This window comes from Pteropus medius, unplaced genomic scaffold, assembly GCF_902729225.1.
Source record: "Pteropus medius unplaced genomic scaffold, Ma_sr-lr_union100, whole genome shotgun sequence".
Classification (NCBI taxonomy): domain Eukaryota; kingdom Metazoa; phylum Chordata; class Mammalia; order Chiroptera; family Pteropodidae; genus Pteropus; species Pteropus medius.
Window position 1 is genome coordinate 12120665 of NW_024342467.1, and position 17224 is coordinate 12137888.

At 34.4% G+C, this 17224-nt stretch overlaps 1 protein-coding gene across 6 annotated transcripts in view; it reads left to right on the forward strand.

Moving 5' to 3' along the window:
• Positions 1–17224, forward strand: part of PALS2 (protein associated with LIN7 2, MAGUK p55 family member) — a 95128-nt gene that overhangs the window by 65072 nt on the left and 12832 nt on the right. For 4 of the 6 annotated variants that reach the window (XM_039862558.1, XM_039862557.1, XM_039862560.1 and 1 more), the window contains 6 exons: positions 679–906; positions 5623–5664; positions 7080–7211; positions 9072–9171; positions 9498–9566; positions 11118–11279. In XM_039862558.1, the coding sequence (XP_039718492.1) occupies positions 679–906; positions 5623–5664; positions 7080–7211; positions 9072–9171; positions 9498–9566; positions 11118–11279 (733 nt within the window). The remainder of the gene's footprint in view (positions 1–678; positions 907–5622; positions 5665–7079; positions 7212–9071; positions 9172–9497; positions 9567–11117; positions 11280–17224) is intronic. The other 2 variants (XM_039862561.1, XM_039862555.1) reach the window with 1 other exon arrangement.

The window sequence follows — 17224 nt, forward strand, 5'->3', positions numbered from 1 at the left end:
TTTTTCTTTTTCATAATTTGTATCATTATGAAAACTTTATTTGTGTTCCTTCTGTCTTTTTTGGCCTGTGGATAAAATACGCAGCTGATGCTCTCTCAACTTGATTTAACATACAAAATTAAACCAAGATAAGAAGTTAAACTGAAATAGAGGCCAGAAGTAGTTTGCCAATGGGTAGCGAAATTTCAGAAGTGAAGTACTTCATTTTTTTCCTATACCCTGAGAAGAAATGATCTCAGGTTGCTGGCTAATGACAGTATCAAAACACAGAAGAAAGTTGTTATTAAAATTGAAGATGCGGAAGGGCTCCTTAGGTAGTGAAGTTTACAGTTTCCTGCTAAAATTATTCCTGGGTCCCGACCGTAAGAACAGTAAAAATGGGAATAAAAGGAAAGCCGGGAACAAGGCCATCAGAATGCACAGCTATCTCTTCTTAGTCCTTTGAGCTTCCCTGTATCCTGTGGAATGCAGCCTGATACGTTTCAGTTTTAAGGTAATGGGTGGTATTCAGGAACACACGGTTCAATGAGATTAGAATATTGAGACAGGAGAGAACATGGGAAAAATAGGAGGATTCATGTACCTACTTTTAGAATTGTTTTCTTATGTATACATATTCATAAGACTTTTCCCTAAAAATCTGAAATCAGTGACAATTTCATTCCTTATTTCCTTTAGGGTGTAACATTTCGGGTTGAAAATAATGATCTGGTAATTGCCCGAATCCTCCATGGAGGCATGATCGATCGACAGGGCCTGCTTCACGTGGGAGATATCATTAAAGAGGTCAATGGCCACGAGGTTGGAAACAATCCAAAGGAATTACAAGAATTACTGAAAAATATCAGTGGGAGTGTCACCCTAAAAATTTTACCAAGCTATAGAGATACCATTACTCCTCAACAGGTTAGTAGTAAAATTCTTGGTAGTACTGAGTCCTTTTATTTCTTGAATCACACTGTTGGATATTACTGCCAGTTGCTACCTTTTTGCTAAAGAAAAGAGAAAAAAAAATCTGATTTAATTGTTTTGAATTACTTTATTTTGATATGAGTGAAATTTTGGATTTTTACACAGTTAACATTATCTTACTACTTTAAAGGAATTTGTAAAGAAGGCTCATGAACCTGCCACTTCAGTAACCTACAGTTAGGTATCAGAAAAACCATGAAGCCTTTTAGTCATTAATCTAGCAAACATTTTTGGTGCCTGTTACATTCTGTGCCCTGGAGGAGAATAAGCATGTGGTCTCAATCACCTATAGCGTAGTGATCGTGGGATGGGCTAGAGAATGAGGCCAGAAAGAAGCCGGGTCCAGATCGAAAAGAATCTTGAACACCTGGTTTCTACACATTCATTTTGCCTAAAACTAATTTTTAGGCAAAATAGATTGTTGAACAGGGGAATGTTTTAATGACAGTAATCATTGAGCCTCATTATGTTGAGTGAATTTCAAGAAGAGAGATGAGATTGTGTAACCAGGATGCAGATTTTTGAAGGTGCGAAGTGCTTTGTGACTAATGAAAGGTTATGATTATTGCTTGGATTCAGATTCCAGTACTGTCATTAATGAGCTTATCTTCTCTTTGCTTCATTTTCTCACTTATATAGTTAGGGATAATATTTCTTAAAAGATTGTTATGAGGATTAAATTAGTTAATTCACATAAAGCTGTCAGAGAAGCTCTTGGCACCTAGTGAGCACTCAACAACTAGCTGCTGTGGCTGTTGTGTTGGTGGTGGTATGAGGTAGGGCTGGTGTGATAGAATTGTGAAGAAGAAAAAAGCAATACAGTAATTAATTGCAAAGAAACAATTGACGATTATGGTAGGAGCATTGGAACTGAGGAGAGGGTTTTCAGTACTAGATAATGTAGAAATAGGAAATATCTGCCAATATATTAGATGCCTTTAGTTGTTCAGGTTTATTCTAGAAATTTCTTGTTTCATATGTGAGTGAAATTGTAAGTTTTTCACCCAAGATACCGCCAGTGTATTTTATCTTCATATTGTTAATATGAAATTTTTTAAGCCTAGTTTTTATATTTCCATGCAATTCTTTGAAATAACATGTGTTGAATACCAATTTTATATTCTTTGGAAGATGTATAGAATGTTTTAGTCACGATTTTAGTATGTAAACTGGACTTCTGAATATACATAGGCTTGTAATGAGCTTTGGTTTAAATGAAGGTAGAGACCTTGTCTTCAAGGAAAAGAATCATGAAAGAAATAGTATTAGAAATTAGATACTTCATATCACCGGTATATCTCAGACCACCTCTATTCCTCAACAAACACATTTCCATTTGGACCTGAGTAGGTTGGAAAAGTAGAACCTAAGATTTTTATTTATATATATATGTAAATTATAGTTGACATACAATATCAGTTTCAGGTGTACACATAGTAGTTAGACATTTATATAACTTGTGACGTGATCGTCCCGATAAGTCAGGTGGTATCCATCTGACACCATATATAGTTATTACAATATTATTGACTATATTCCCTGTGTCGTACTTTACATCCCCGTGACTATTTTTGTAACTGCCAATTTGTACTTAATCCCTTCACCTTTTTCACCCATCCCCCTAACCCTCCTCCCATCTGGCAACCATCAGTTTTTTTCTTTGTATCTATGAGTTTGTTTTTGTTTTGTTTATTTTGTTTTTTATTCTTCACATATTAGTGAAGTCACATGGCATTTGTCTTCCTTTGTTTTTTCTTTTTTAATTATGTGTTAGTTGTGACAGGAAGATTTTTCCCCCCGCTCTGGTCCAAACTCCAGAATTCTTACCTACTCGCCATGGTTAGAATGGATTTTTACAGGAAAAATAAATTTTTGTAATATTAATAGCTAGGCCTTTGGCCAGATTTTTTTTTTTTTAATAGATTCTGCGCCTAGTGAACTGGTTGAAATAATATGAAATGCAAGCATATTTAGCCCTATCTTAGGCATAATTTTTTCCCCATCCCGTGTCTTCTCAAACTCTGGTTTTCATTTAGGCTTTAGAACTGGCAGAGGGTATTGAAATGGGGAAGGAGAAGTCATCCTAGCCTAAAGCAGTCACAGGCCTATCTTACTATAAAAAAGAAAAGAAACTAGAACATGAAGGCTTACAACAGGAGAGCTAAAACATAATCCATAAAGAGAAAAAAGGGAGCCAGTTACTAATTCTGCTGGGACAATAGGCATAAACAAGGCAAACTGTGGCTGTCTTACTAAGAGACACTAAGGGGAAGAAGCAAGTGCGTTCAGCCTCTTCACGTCTTTCACTAGAAGCTCCACCATGTTGTCCTCTTGGGCCTGTCTCCGCTCTTCCTGTGAATTGCAGCTAGAAGCCAGCTCTCCCTCCCCAGAGTGATGTTTTTCAGAGCATGGTCAGTAGATCATCTCTATCAGTATCATTTGCGGTGCTTGCTAAAAGTCCAGAATCTTTCACATGAGACCTAAAGATCTACATATTTAAATTTGAACATCAGGGTGAGTTAGAAGTTGTAACTAATTCTGAAGATCTGCAATTTGCATGTAGGTTGGGTTCTCAAAGGCTATTAATAATTCTGCTTGTTCATGAAGGCTAAATGATGGGAATTCTTTTTACTTATTCGAGGCCAGCATGACCCAGGTCTGAAAAATATTGTAAGAAAAGAAATTACATTTCCATTTCACTCAAAGATATACATGTAAAATTTCTCAAGGAAATATTAGCAATGAGATGTAACAATGTATAAAAATGGTAATACAACATGTCCAAGTTGGATTTATCCCATGTATTTTAGGATGGTTTTATATTAGAAAACCCATATATGTAAACAAGCACATTGCCAGACTAAAAGACAAAAACCTCAATAGAGAATTTAATAAAATTTAATACCTATTCATGATTCTTAAAAAAAGGTTAATAAATTAGGAATGGGAAAGAACCTTCTTAATCTTACTTAAAGGAAAAAAAAAAAAACTAGAACAAACATTCTGAATAGTTGCCTGTTGGAAACATTCTCCTTTAAATCAGGAACTGGACCTTCAATTCAGCTGGTCTGCCCGAGACTACTTATAGGCCAAGAGAAACTTGCCAAACTTCAGGCATGATTGTGATTGGTAAAAAGGAAATGCCCTCAGATGATATAATAAATATCTCTTGTAATAGATGATAAAAATCTTTACTTCTCCTTAAAGAAACTAAGAGTATACAGTATCTCTGATATTAAAGAAGTAAGTATGTTTGCACACCAGGGAATGGTGACCCACTTTGTAACAATCCTGATGTTCAGACATCTCTGGCAGCAAATAATTTTGCTGTTACTAGCCATGCTTAGACAAAGCAGCTGACAGAAGTGCTACCCAGCATCTTAGGCACCTTGATATCAATGAGTTTACGGACCCTAGCAGAAGCTGGTTGGAAAAGCACCACTTGCTGTTGGAGACGAGGGTGATATTGTTCAGAATTTTGATGAGGCTTCCAACAGTGAGGCAAATGGAATCGACTCAACTTCTTTAAAAAATAAAACCAAGAATTTTGACTGCCTCAAAAATGTTTGTTTAGAATTTAATGAAATTCTGAGGCCCTCGGACACTTACTGCTTATACATCATTATTTCTTTGCAGTTAATTAAGCCAAAGAAGCCAGAACATAAAGCTTAAAACAAGGATTAATAGTCTTCACCTAGTTAAAAAAAAAACAATTTAAGAGTTAAAGAATGATATTCACTAGTACCACTTCTATCCAATATTTTATTGAAAGTACCATAAGCACAAAAAGACAAAAACAAATTATAGAAGCAAGGGGTTTGGAAAGGAGAAAATAAAACTTATTATTTTCAAATAATATGATTTTTACATAGAAACTCCCCAGAACTATACATTATTAGAAATAATAGAGTTTAGCAAGGTACTTGAAAATATCTACAAAAGTTGGTTGCATTTCTGTATGTCATGAGCAAACATCTAGAAATGTAACTAAGACAGACATTTACAATAAATTCAGAGAATGTCACATTTATGTCTAGGAATAAATCTAACAAAAATACTCAAAACCTTTATGAGACAGAGAGTTTCATAAAGTAAAACCAGTTTAATCTGAAATTTTGAGCATGAGAGTAATGTTCCAAAATTAATTTGATAAATAAAGAAGTAAAATTGGTTTTTAGAAATCTTTTACATATGAAAGATAGGATTTTTGTTCCACAAATAATGACATTTCCAGAACAATTTGATGAGAGTAGGGGAATGAATATTTGAAATTTGGACTAACTCAGAAAGTCTGAGCTTTATGATTACGAAACATTCTGTCCCACAGATAAAAATGGTAAACATATTCATGGTTAGATGACAGGATGCTTTTATTATTCATTTAGTGCACCTTTCTTGATAAGTAAGGAGTACTCGAGTATTTTTACAACTTTGCATATCCATCTTTTTTCTCTGCCTCATCTCAAACACCTCTTTTTGCTTCTATCATTTATAATTTTCAGATATTATAACCCATGGACACTTATTTAAGGAATTAATTGCTTTATCAAATGAGTGAAGTAATAAAATGGGCCAGTAGTTTGTTTACATTTTGTTAACTTATTCATTTAAAGCCTGGCTTTATTTATGCAATGAAAAATATGTTTTTAGAGTTGCATCAATATGGAGAGGCATCCAGCACACGTCCATCAGGTATGATGTCATTCCAGGACATTCTCTGGTACTCTGATTTTCTGTCTTATCAGCAAACTAAATTTATCTTGATTAAACTTAATCATTTTGGGTTTTTTCATTGCCAAAACCTTGAGCTGCATGCCATTGTCAAGTTAATCAATTGTCACATTTTAGGCAGTCTTAATATTGTTTGTATGGTTGCTTTTTAGATATTTCTAAAATTAGATATAAAAAAATTATTGGCTTACTGATTTTTAAGCATTAATATTTAGCCTTTCCAAAGTTATTGAAAATGTTCCGAATGCTTTCTATCAAAATCACCTAATTGTAAATAACTAAAATTTTGTCAATGTTCTCAGATTGTTATTTTTAAATTATTTTACTATGCAGCCATCACATTACATTTTACTACATTAATAATATAATGTATCTGCTTGTGTTATTTGAATATCTTGTATGGGTATTTTTGAAGTATGATAAACAAATAGAAAAATAATATTATTTTGACTAATTATGTGCTTTCCTGCTTGTTAAATGCTAAGTCAGTTCTTTAGAACATAAAATTTGAATTTCCATATGCATGAAAAGAGTTTGTTTTAAGAAAGTAATTGGTCTGAACTTGCCACCAAATACTGAAAATGCTTAAACTTAATTAGAATTTATATTAAAAAATAAATAAGCCAAATATTTTAGATATTGGAGATCATAACTAATAGTAACTGACATACTTTTTATTGATAAAACAAATTTAAAAGAAATTTGTAGTTAAGTAAATTTAAATTGGAAAACAGTTTCAGGGCTTTTTCAGTATTTGTCTTATAATTGATTTAATGGCAGTCATTTAAATCAGAGCAAGATGATTCCAGAAAAGTATTTTCCACACCACTGTAAGTCTATATGATTTAATAGACTACTATTACCAAGGATGAAAGTTGGGCTTTTAATTTTTTTAAGGTGACTAAATATATTTCAGGTCTGACTTCAACATGAACTTTTATTATTTAATTTTGGTTTCAGGGCCTTTTCAAAAAGTCGGTCCTAATATATCTTAAATTCATGCCTTAAATCAACTGCATATATTGTTTCAGGATGTTAATTAGAAAGTAGAATTTACATACAAATTATGCAGTGTTGGTTGGAAAAATTTGTGAAAAGATGGAGAAAGAGATAAGAATAGTGGGTTTAATAAAATGTGGATTTAAGATTAGAAGTTAAAATAGAAATAAAATTTTAATGTGATACTAATTTTTGTATTTTTGGATACCAAATTATTACTGTGCTAATAATTTAATTTTTATTTTTGAGAGAGAGATTCCTTAGTACTAAATACATTATCAATTACATCAAAAAATCACAGTGGTTTGAAAAAGATTTCAAAAATCCAGTGACAAATGATACAGCTGTAGTATTTTTAATTGTGCTGTGTGTTTTAGGTATTTGTGAAATGTCATTTTGATTATAATCCATACAATGATAACCTGATACCCTGCAAAGAAGCAGGATTGAAGTTTTCAAAAGGAGAAATTCTTCAAATTGTAAACAGAGAAGATCCAAACTGGTGGCAGGTTAGTATGCTTCTCAAAATTTCCTCAACTGCTTTTTTATTTTCAATCTTAGATCTGGCCAATATCTGAATATTCAGGAAGAAGGTTTTAGCATTTGTTCCAATGATTTTTCCTGCATGAACAGCTCCTGCTTCATGGCTGCTAATTTTGTGGACAGAAGACCAAATTGAGAGGGAATTTGTGAGTAGCTGTTAATGAATGAAGAAATTAACTAGCCTGTGGTTTCATCCTGTTGGTTTAAGAGATTAGACCAGTTAGTTCTTCCACATAGGTATCGCAGTAAGAACCACTCAATTGGGGTCATCTCTTCCCAATGTTTATTTTGTTTGTTTTAACTAGGAGTCTTCTACTATGGGTATAGTGGTCTTTCTCTTATTTCCTCTCCCTCTGTATTCATGGCAACTAAAACATAATTTCTTAAGCTGTTAAATATATTTGCCCGCCTCTTTTTAGTTATTGAGAAATGCAGGTTCGCTTCATCATCAGTGTTGTTTTTGATCACAGATTGAAATCTGTGTATATAAAAACGAAGCGTGTTATCACCATAATTCTCCCCCTCCGTTTTCCAGAGGATCTGCGTGATGATGTTCTTTTTTCTTTCCCTTAGTACAGTTTTCAGAAATCTTTAGCAATAGCACTAAGTCTGTTTTCGTCATTGTTTACATTGGCTAACAATCTCCAGTTCTCACAACTGGAGAAACTGACAAATCAGAAAGTCTAAAATCTCTTCCACTGTCAGAGCTTATGAGAGTCTCATTAAAGGACAAGCTGTGGGAGGGACGGACTCGGGACCTAGCACTAAACTCTGAATTAAACTGAGATATCAGTAGCCCACATTAGCTCTAATAAGTTATATAGACTTCTATGGGGGAATGAATTATAAGAATGAAACAATCTTACTAATGTATTCTTGACTTTACATTAAGACATTATTATGTACAAGTATACAATGTAATGAGAGAACTAAGAAATAGGTAAATTCAATAGATTCCACAATTTTAAGAGGTTTCCACGGCGTTTCTTAGCATGGCCCATCTAAAAAATCTGTGGCTGTTTCATTCATAGAACTTTTCCAGTTTTTTCTTTTTCCTCTTTCCGTGAATGCCATGTCTTAGTTTTCTCTTCTATTCTTGTCACCATTTTCTCAATTTCTTCTTGCATTTTGTGGTCTATTATTTTAATTCTATTTTTCAGGATTTTAATTGCTAAAGATATACCAGATTTTTTTTTTTATGCTGATTATAAAGATAAAGTCACCACTCGCAGCCAGTTCTCCAGCCACTCTTTTAAAACAGCACTTCTTTGGATTTTATTTTAAAAGTTTTTTGACAGTTTCAAAGCTTACTGCCTCTCAGGATATTCAGATTCCTGGCAGCAGGAATTAAACTTGCCGCTATATTTCCCCAGTACTGGCTTTTTCTTTGGTTTGGCCTCAGGCATTACCAACATGGCAGGATTAGGGATGTTAATCAATACCTGACTAGAGGCTGCTGGGCGAAATGTCCTGTGAGCACACAGAATTATATTCCTTTCCATTCTTTGACTGGCTTAGTATTGTAAATAAAAAGTTTTAGTAATTTAAAGTGCTTATCTACTTTTGTGTTTTGGTCCCCAAATTTTCCTACCAGATGATGGATTGACTAGATGCCAGTCGATTCCTCAGTGCCAAAGTGTTTAAATATCTTAACTTGACAATGCCATGAGTTTTAATCTCAAGGTCAGTTTTTAAGAGCAAATGTGATGTATATATAGTCTTTTTTTTTTTTTTTTTTTTTTTACTGACTACTGCTTGTCCTACTTTTTAGAATATGGTCTCAAATTTTGGTCACTGAGATATACAATTCATTAATTTGATTCTAGGCTAGCCATGTAAAAGAGGGAGGAAGCGCTGGTCTCATTCCAAGCCAGTTCCTGGAAGAGAAGAGAAAGGCATTTGTCAGAAGAGACTGGGACAATTCAGGTGACGAGCTCCACACAATGAGTAACACGTCCTTTGTGGCCACCTTTCTTTGCCTCTTTTATCTGACCCAGCAAATGAATTTATTTAAAATATATCTAGAATTAATCCCTCCCACCGGCCTTATTGTATCTCTCAAAAGTAAACTTTTTGATCCCTTTCTGCCACCTGCTGGTATGGTATCAGAATTCAGTGGCTCAACCACCCCGTTCTTCATTGTAGGATGCAACACTGGAAAGATAATTCCCCCATCCCTATAGAAAACCACAGGGCAGTTTTATCATATTCATACATACTGTTTAAGTTATATTTGTCTTGTCACCCTTCAGGACCTTTTTGTGGAACCATAAGTAGCAAAAAAAAGAAAAAGATGATGTATCTCACAACCAGAAATGCAGGTATGTTTGAAATACTTTCTGAGAAGTCTAAGTGAAATAACTTTATATTGTTAATCAGTGTAGCATAAACTCTCAATGTGTAATTTTCGATGAATGTAATTCAGATTAGTACCTAGTTGCAAGGGGCTGGCCTGTGAATATATGGTACAATATAATATGATTTATAACATTATATAAATCCTGGTATTACACATACTTATATTATCACCAGTGTGCTTTATTTCATGAGTATAGTTTACAATAAAATGAATTGGTTAGGATGTATGCTTTATTAATGAAGGAGCAATGTTATCATTGAAGTGATTTGTTTGGAGAACTTCAAAAGTAATTTATGTGTCATTTCTAAAGAGCAAAATGCCTTTATGAAGATGCTTAAAGAGTTATGATTGAGGGGAACTATATTCTGCCATAACATTGTCCATGATACTTTTGGAAAAATATTACTGGACCAAATAAATCTTAGTCTGATCTAGTAGGATTCTTTCTAAAATCTTTTAGACTTAAGGAAAGATAAATATGACAACTATCATAGTTACTCTCTTCGGTTAGAGAGGCTGATAGGAGTGAAGTATAGCCCTGAACCAGAAGGCTCTGGAGGTCTACTCAGAGGAACTGATGGTTTTAAAGTAGTTTCTTGACTTCATAGCTGTCTCTCCACTGGTAATAAACTAAATAGCATATGATAAGGGAAATACTATAATAATAATACTAACAAAGAGAAAATAGATTCTCCCTTAATATTAGCTTAATGTGCTGTGGAGAAATTGTGCGAAGAAAGAGTTGTCATTAAAATCATAGCCTAAGGAAGATGTGTTATAGCCAGAATAATAGGCAATATAATATTTCAAATTCACTTTGGCTTTATTATTCATTAAATATATGTCCTTAAAGCTTTCTTGCAAAATATAAAATTTGTGATTTTCCCATTGACTAAGATTATAATTTTGGAGTGTGTTTCTACTGAAAATAATTTGGATCCTATATTATATTTTATTACATAAATTCAGAATCCTAATATTTAGATGTCAGTATGTTTATATGCATTTTATTAATCAAACTGATATTTGCAGAGTCACCAGACATCATTTATTCATTTACATCACTGGAAGGGCCTACTCCTTCTACGGCACTTATTTAAGCAGCCACGCACACTAGGTATACTGCTGCCCTCCATATTAGGTACACACTTTATATATATAAATTATATAACTATTTGTCATTTGGTTATTTATATTAAAGGAATTATTCTACTGATGAATTGGTAAGAAAGGTTGTAATGGATAGACTATGTGATAAGGATAAAGCACAGGCATTTTTTTTTAGCTTGGCTAAATAACATTTTTAAGGGCAAATGGATGGAAGCAGATGTTTAAATCAAAATATAAAATAATTTATGTACTTTACCAAATGTATAAAAATAAATGTGTACTGAATATAATTCAAGTGGTATTTAACTATCAAGACAACTAAGCCATTACTGAACAGAACAGCAGAGGTTTTCATCTATATAAAAGATAACTGAATATGAGGTCCATTTCCTTTTACATTTAGAATTTGATCGTCATGAAATCCAGATATATGAGGAGGTAGCCAAAATGCCTCCCTTCCAGCGAAAGACTTTAGTATTGATAGGAGCTCAAGGCGTTGGACGAAGAAGCTTGAAGAACAGGTTTATAGTGTTGAATCCTACCAGATTTGGAACTACAGTGCCATGTAAGTTTTTTTGTGAGGTGTTTTTTGTTTTTTGGCTATTTAATTGGCAGGAAAGTGAAGTAGGGGCAGATGATTATTATTTTTATTCCCAAAAAAGTTTTTATTATGTCAGCGAAAATGAGCAAGTAGAAGACACTGAAAAAATCAGTGACTGCAGCTGTCTTGAAATAGTGCTATTGCCTTGTTGGCTTGCTGCCTGATGGCTGTTCCTTCTCCAAACTCTTCAGTTCAGAATTGTTAGTTAAATGCACATATTGAGAGTTGTGGCAAAATCAGCATTAACTTTGTATTTTCTTTTACACATGATCTCTATCTGAATATTTTTATTTTTCACTAGTTTAGTGTAAAGCAGCGGTCCCCAACCTTTTTGGCACCAGGGAACAGTGCTCCTGTGAGAATCAAATGCCTGATTATCTGAAGTGGAGTTGAGGCAATGATGCTAGCGCTGGGGAGCGGCTGCAAATACACGTGACCCTTCCCTCTCTTGCCTGCCGCTCACCTCATGCTGTACAGCCTGGTTCCTAACAGGCCACGGACCTGTACTGGTCCTTGACCTGGGGGTTGGGGACCCTTGTGTAAAGAAAAGGTACAAACCTGCTGAATCCTCAGACATTTCTTATCGTGTTAATCCCTTTGCAAATTTATGTAATTCAGCTTGTAGCTCTCAGAAGTCTGTAAAGTCATGAACCTGATTTTTGATAGCACACCAAAAGCAATTTATCTTCCATAGCAGGCAGCATTAATTAAGATCACAAAGATTTATATACAAAATAAAATGATACTGATGGGAAATATAACCGTTAAGTGAACCAAACACTCATTTTATGATCTTTACATTCTTTTCCTATTTGCATATTTACGTGGAAAGTTTAACAATGATGTCAAAAGTATGCTTGATGAGAATGGAATTAAATCAAGGAATTAGACGATATCACTGACTTATTATAAGGACTAAAATACATTTGTCTTTATTCTGAAGATGCATGAATGTTTACTTGTGGGGACTTACGTGTTCTGTCCCCTAAACGATGCAGGAGACAAGCCAGCATTGCCTTTATAGCTCCCCTTTCTGTGCTGCTTTTGCCAGCCAAGCCCTCTTTGGATTAACACAGTATTTCTTTAGGTATATTCTGAGCCAAAGCTTAGCCAGACATCACTCTTGTCTCTTTTAGATGCATTTTAGACTTCCTCTGCTTTCATCCAGCACGTTTTGAGGTTTAATTCTCAGGGACTCATCTTAATGCTAAAATTGTGAGCGGTTGGTTGGGGGAGTAACCTTATCATTGCCCCCATGTGCTATTTGTAATCTCTTCAGGGTGAGGCTTTAGATTCGATCATAAGTGCTATCAATCATTAAATTCAGACAAACCTGGTTAAGTAGTTATAAAAACACCTCACTGTGATCAAAGCATTTATTTTTTATTTTCATCAATTTAATTCATGTACAGTATTTTAATCAAGTAGTTCTTAAAGACATATAATGAAAAAAAAAATAACCCCCTGCCTTCTTCTACCCCACCTCTGGCCTGCTTACCAGAAAGTCATTTTTCATTCTTTTTCGCCGTTTCTTTTGGTAGTCTTCCATATGTCTTAATAATGTCCTCATTCTGCTCTTCCTTGCTTTACGCAGTGTAGACCTCATCTGTTGACTTCCTGACTATTCTCCCAATATAAATGTAGCTCTAGTTTCAGTTAATTCAATTTTATTTTCAACGGCCTCTCTGTCTCCCCGCACCCAGCAATCACTAGACATCTCTTTTCCTCTCCGTCTTTGCCAGGACTTTATGTGTATATGCATATAGTTTTGTTTTAAACCAAAGACTCACTTCTCCAGGAAGTCCTGTTTCTTTCTTGGCGACCTCAGTCTTCCTGCTTCAGTGAGGACTACACTCTCTCCCTGCACGCTCTCCGATCTGGCCGCCCCCCCACTCCGTTAGCCTGGGGCTGTTTCCCCTCGTCTCAGTCCTGGGTTGAAGCTGTTGTTTCTGGTCTTGTTCTTTTTCTTTTTTGGTTTATTGCCTTGTTTTACAGGGCACATCCTCTTATAACTTTGCAAGCAATGATATATGGCAGGGGTCCCCAGCCCCAGGCCATGAACTGGTACCAGCCCTTGGCCTGTTAGGAGCTGGACCACACAGCAGGAGGTGAGGGGCTGGCAAGTAAAGCTTCATCTGTATTTTCATCCGCTCCCCAGCGCTAGCATCACAGCCTCAGCTCCACCTCAGATCTTCAGGCATTAGATTCCTATAGGAGCACTGGTCCCTGGTGCCAAAAAGGTTGGGGCCTGCTGGTATCTGGGATATAATCTCTACATTGTTGTATTCGAAGATGTATTTTTTCTGCCCTGTATTTGATTGATTATTTAGCTGAGATTAGAAATTCTAGATTGTGGAACTGAAAAGATGTTACGCCCGAATCCAGTTCTGTTAAGAAGTCCAGGGCCATTCTAAGTCTTGTTATTTCATACATTACCCGATTTTTCTTTCAGATATTCAGGGTCTCTTATTTTGTTATTTTTCAGTAGTTTGAAATTGAATAATGATGTGCCTTCATGTGCATCTTTTTTAACTCACTGTGTATGATGATGATTAGTGGGCTTCTGTCACAATAAATTTACCTATCTGGACATTTCAGAGAAATGTAATTATACAATATGTGGTCTTTTGTGATAGACTTCTTTATTTAACATAATATTTTCAAGGTTCATCCATGTTATAGAAGGTATCATTACTTAGTTTCTTTTTATTCCTAAATGATATTCCATTTTATGGCTATACCACATTTTGTTTATCTGCTCATCAGTTGATAGACACTTGGATTGCTCTATTTTTTAGCTATTATGCATAATGCCGCTATTGACATTTGTGTACAGGTATTTATGTGGACATACACATTTTATTTTTCTCAGGCATATACCTAGGAATGAAATTGGTAGTGACTCTATTTAACCCTCTGAGAAACAGCCACATTGTTTTCCACAGTGGCTGTGCCGTTTTCCACTCCATTGAATTGTCTTGCCACCTTTTCAAAAATCAGTTGACGATAAATATGAAGATTTATTTATGGACTCTCAGTTCTCTTTCATTGACCGTTATGTCTGTTCTCATGCCAGATCCACATTGCCTTGATTACTGCATTTTTGTAATAAGTTTCGAAATCAGAAATTGTGAATCCTCCAAATTTGTTCTTTTTCAAGATTTTTTGTCGATGATGTTTTTGGCTATTCTGGGTCCCTGGCATTTCTATATAAATTATAGAATAAGCTTTCCGTTCCTGCAGGAAAGGCAGCTAGGATTCTGTCAGGGATTGTGTTGAATCTGTAGATCAATTTTGGGGGTATTGCCAACTTAGTAACTTCAAGTCTTCCAATCCGTGAACGTGGCTTGTCTTTCATTTATTTAGGTCTTTAATTTCTTTTGGTGATATTTATAGTTTTCTGTGTACAAGTCTTATGCTTCTTTTGTCAAATTTATTCTTAAGTATTTTAATCTTTTTGTTGCCAGTGCTCTCAGTAGACCCTCCAGTGCAATGGAATAGAAGTAGCAGAAGTGGATATTTTTATCAATGTTCATGATCTTAGAGAGATAGCACTCAGTCTTTCATCACTAAGTATGATGTTAGCTAGGGTTTTTGTTAGATGGCCTTTGTCAGATGGAGAAATTGTCTTCCTAGTTTGTTGACTTTTTATTATGAAAGAGGGTACTGGATTTTATAAATGCCTTTTAAGTGTCTATTGAGATGATCATATGACTGTTTTTTTTTTTTCTTTAATCACATTTCTGTGGTTAATTCCATTTGGCCATGCTGTGTAATACTTTTTAAATGCTTCTAGATTTAGTTTGCTAGTATTTTGCTGATTTGTGCATCTGTACTCATAAGAGATTGATTTATAGTGTTTATTTCTTACGTTGTTGGGTACTTTTAATATCGTGGTAATACTGGACTCATAGAAGAAGTTGGGAAGTGTTCCTTCCTCTTCTTTTTTTTTAAGAGTTTGTGAAGGATTACTTTTAATTATTCTTTAAATGTTTCATAGAATTTACCCACAAAGCATTCTGAGCCTGGGGTTTTCAGCTTCAGAATTTCTGCAGGATCTGTAGTAATATCCTCTCTTTCATTCCTGATTTTGGTAAATTGAGTCCTCTCTCTTGGTTACTCTACCTATAGGTTTATCAATTTTGTTGATCTTTTCAAAGAACCAACTTTCGCTTTTTTAAATTTTCTATAGTATTTTTTTATTCTCTCATTAATTTCTGCTATAATCCTTATTATTTCCTTCTTTCTGCTTGCTTTGGGTTTGTTTACTATTTTTCCATTTTCTTTAGGTGGAAGGTTAGATTACATTTGAGATCATGTTTCATAATGTAGGCATTTACAGCCAAAAGTTCCCTTTAAGTACTGCTTTAGCTGCATCTCATAATTTCTGGTATTGTATTTTTTTGTTTTCTTTCATCTCCAAGTATTTTATAATTTCATTGTGATTTCTTATTTGAGCCATTAATTATTTAAGAGTATAATTTCAACATGTTTTTTGAATTTCCCAAATTTCTTCTGTTACCGATTTCCAATTCCATTATGGTCAGAGAACACTGACTTGTTTTATGACCTCAGGTATGATTTGGCTGGAGAGAATATTTCAGGTACCCTTGGAGAGATTGTGTATTCTGTGTGGCTGGATGGAGTGTTTTATAGATGTCTGTTAGTTCTAGTTGGTTTAAAGTGTTGTTCAAGCCTTCTGTTTCCTCCTATTTGTCTATCCATTATTGAAAGTGGGGTATTGAGTCTCCAAATATTGTTGACTTATCTATTTCTCACTTCAGTTCTGTCAGTTTTTGCTTTATGTATTTTTGGGCTCTGTTGTTAGATGCATATGTGCTTAAAATTGTTTTCTCTCCCCTCCCCACTTAAGCACAGATTTTGGACTTCCTAGACAAAGATTTTATTTTATTTTATTTTTTAATACTGTATTTTACATTCCTATGACTGTTTCGTCACTACTAATTTGTATGTCTTCATCCCTTCACCTTTTTTACCCGGCCCCCCGCAACCCTTCTTCCCTCTGGCAATCACCAATTCGTTTTCTATATCTGTGAGTCTGTTTTTGTTTAGTTTGTTTATTTCTTTTGTTACTTAGATTTCACATATAAATGAAATCATGTGGTATTATCTTTCTCTATCTGACTTATTTCACTCAGCATAATACCCTCATTACAAATGGTAAGATTTGTAATATTCCATTGCATATATGTACTATAACTTCTTTATCTAGTCATGTATTGATGGGCACTTAGGTTGTTTCTGTATCTTGGCTATTGTGAACAGTGCTGCTGTGAACATAGGGATGCATAGATCTTTACAAATTAGTGTTTTGGTTTTCTTTGGATAAATACCCAGAAGTATAATCGCTGGGTCAAAAGGTAGTTCTATTTCTAATTTTTTGAGGACTCTCCAAACTATTTTTCATAGTGGCTTTATCAATTTGCCATCTCACCAACAGTGTATGAGGGTTCCCTTTTCTCCACATCCTCGCCAGCACTTGTTGTGTTTTGATTTATTGATGATAGCTAATCTGACAGGGGTGACGTGATAACTCATTAGGTTTTAATTTGAATTTTTCTGATAATTAGTGATCTTGAACATCTTTTCATATGTCTGTTGGCCATCTGTATTTCTTCTCTGGAGAAATACCTATTCAGGTCTTTTGCCCAGTTTTTAACTGGATTGTTTATGTTTTCGTTGTATGAGTTCTTTATAAATTTCAGATATTAACCCTTTGTCAAATATCTTCTCCCATTCAGTAGGTTGTTTTTGATGGTTTCCTTTGCTATATAAAAACTTTTTAGTTTGATGTAAAAAAAGAAAATGGGAGTATAATTGTTTTATCTTCTTATGAATTGATCCTTTTTCATTATAAACTGTTCTTTGTCTCTAATAACAGTTTTTGT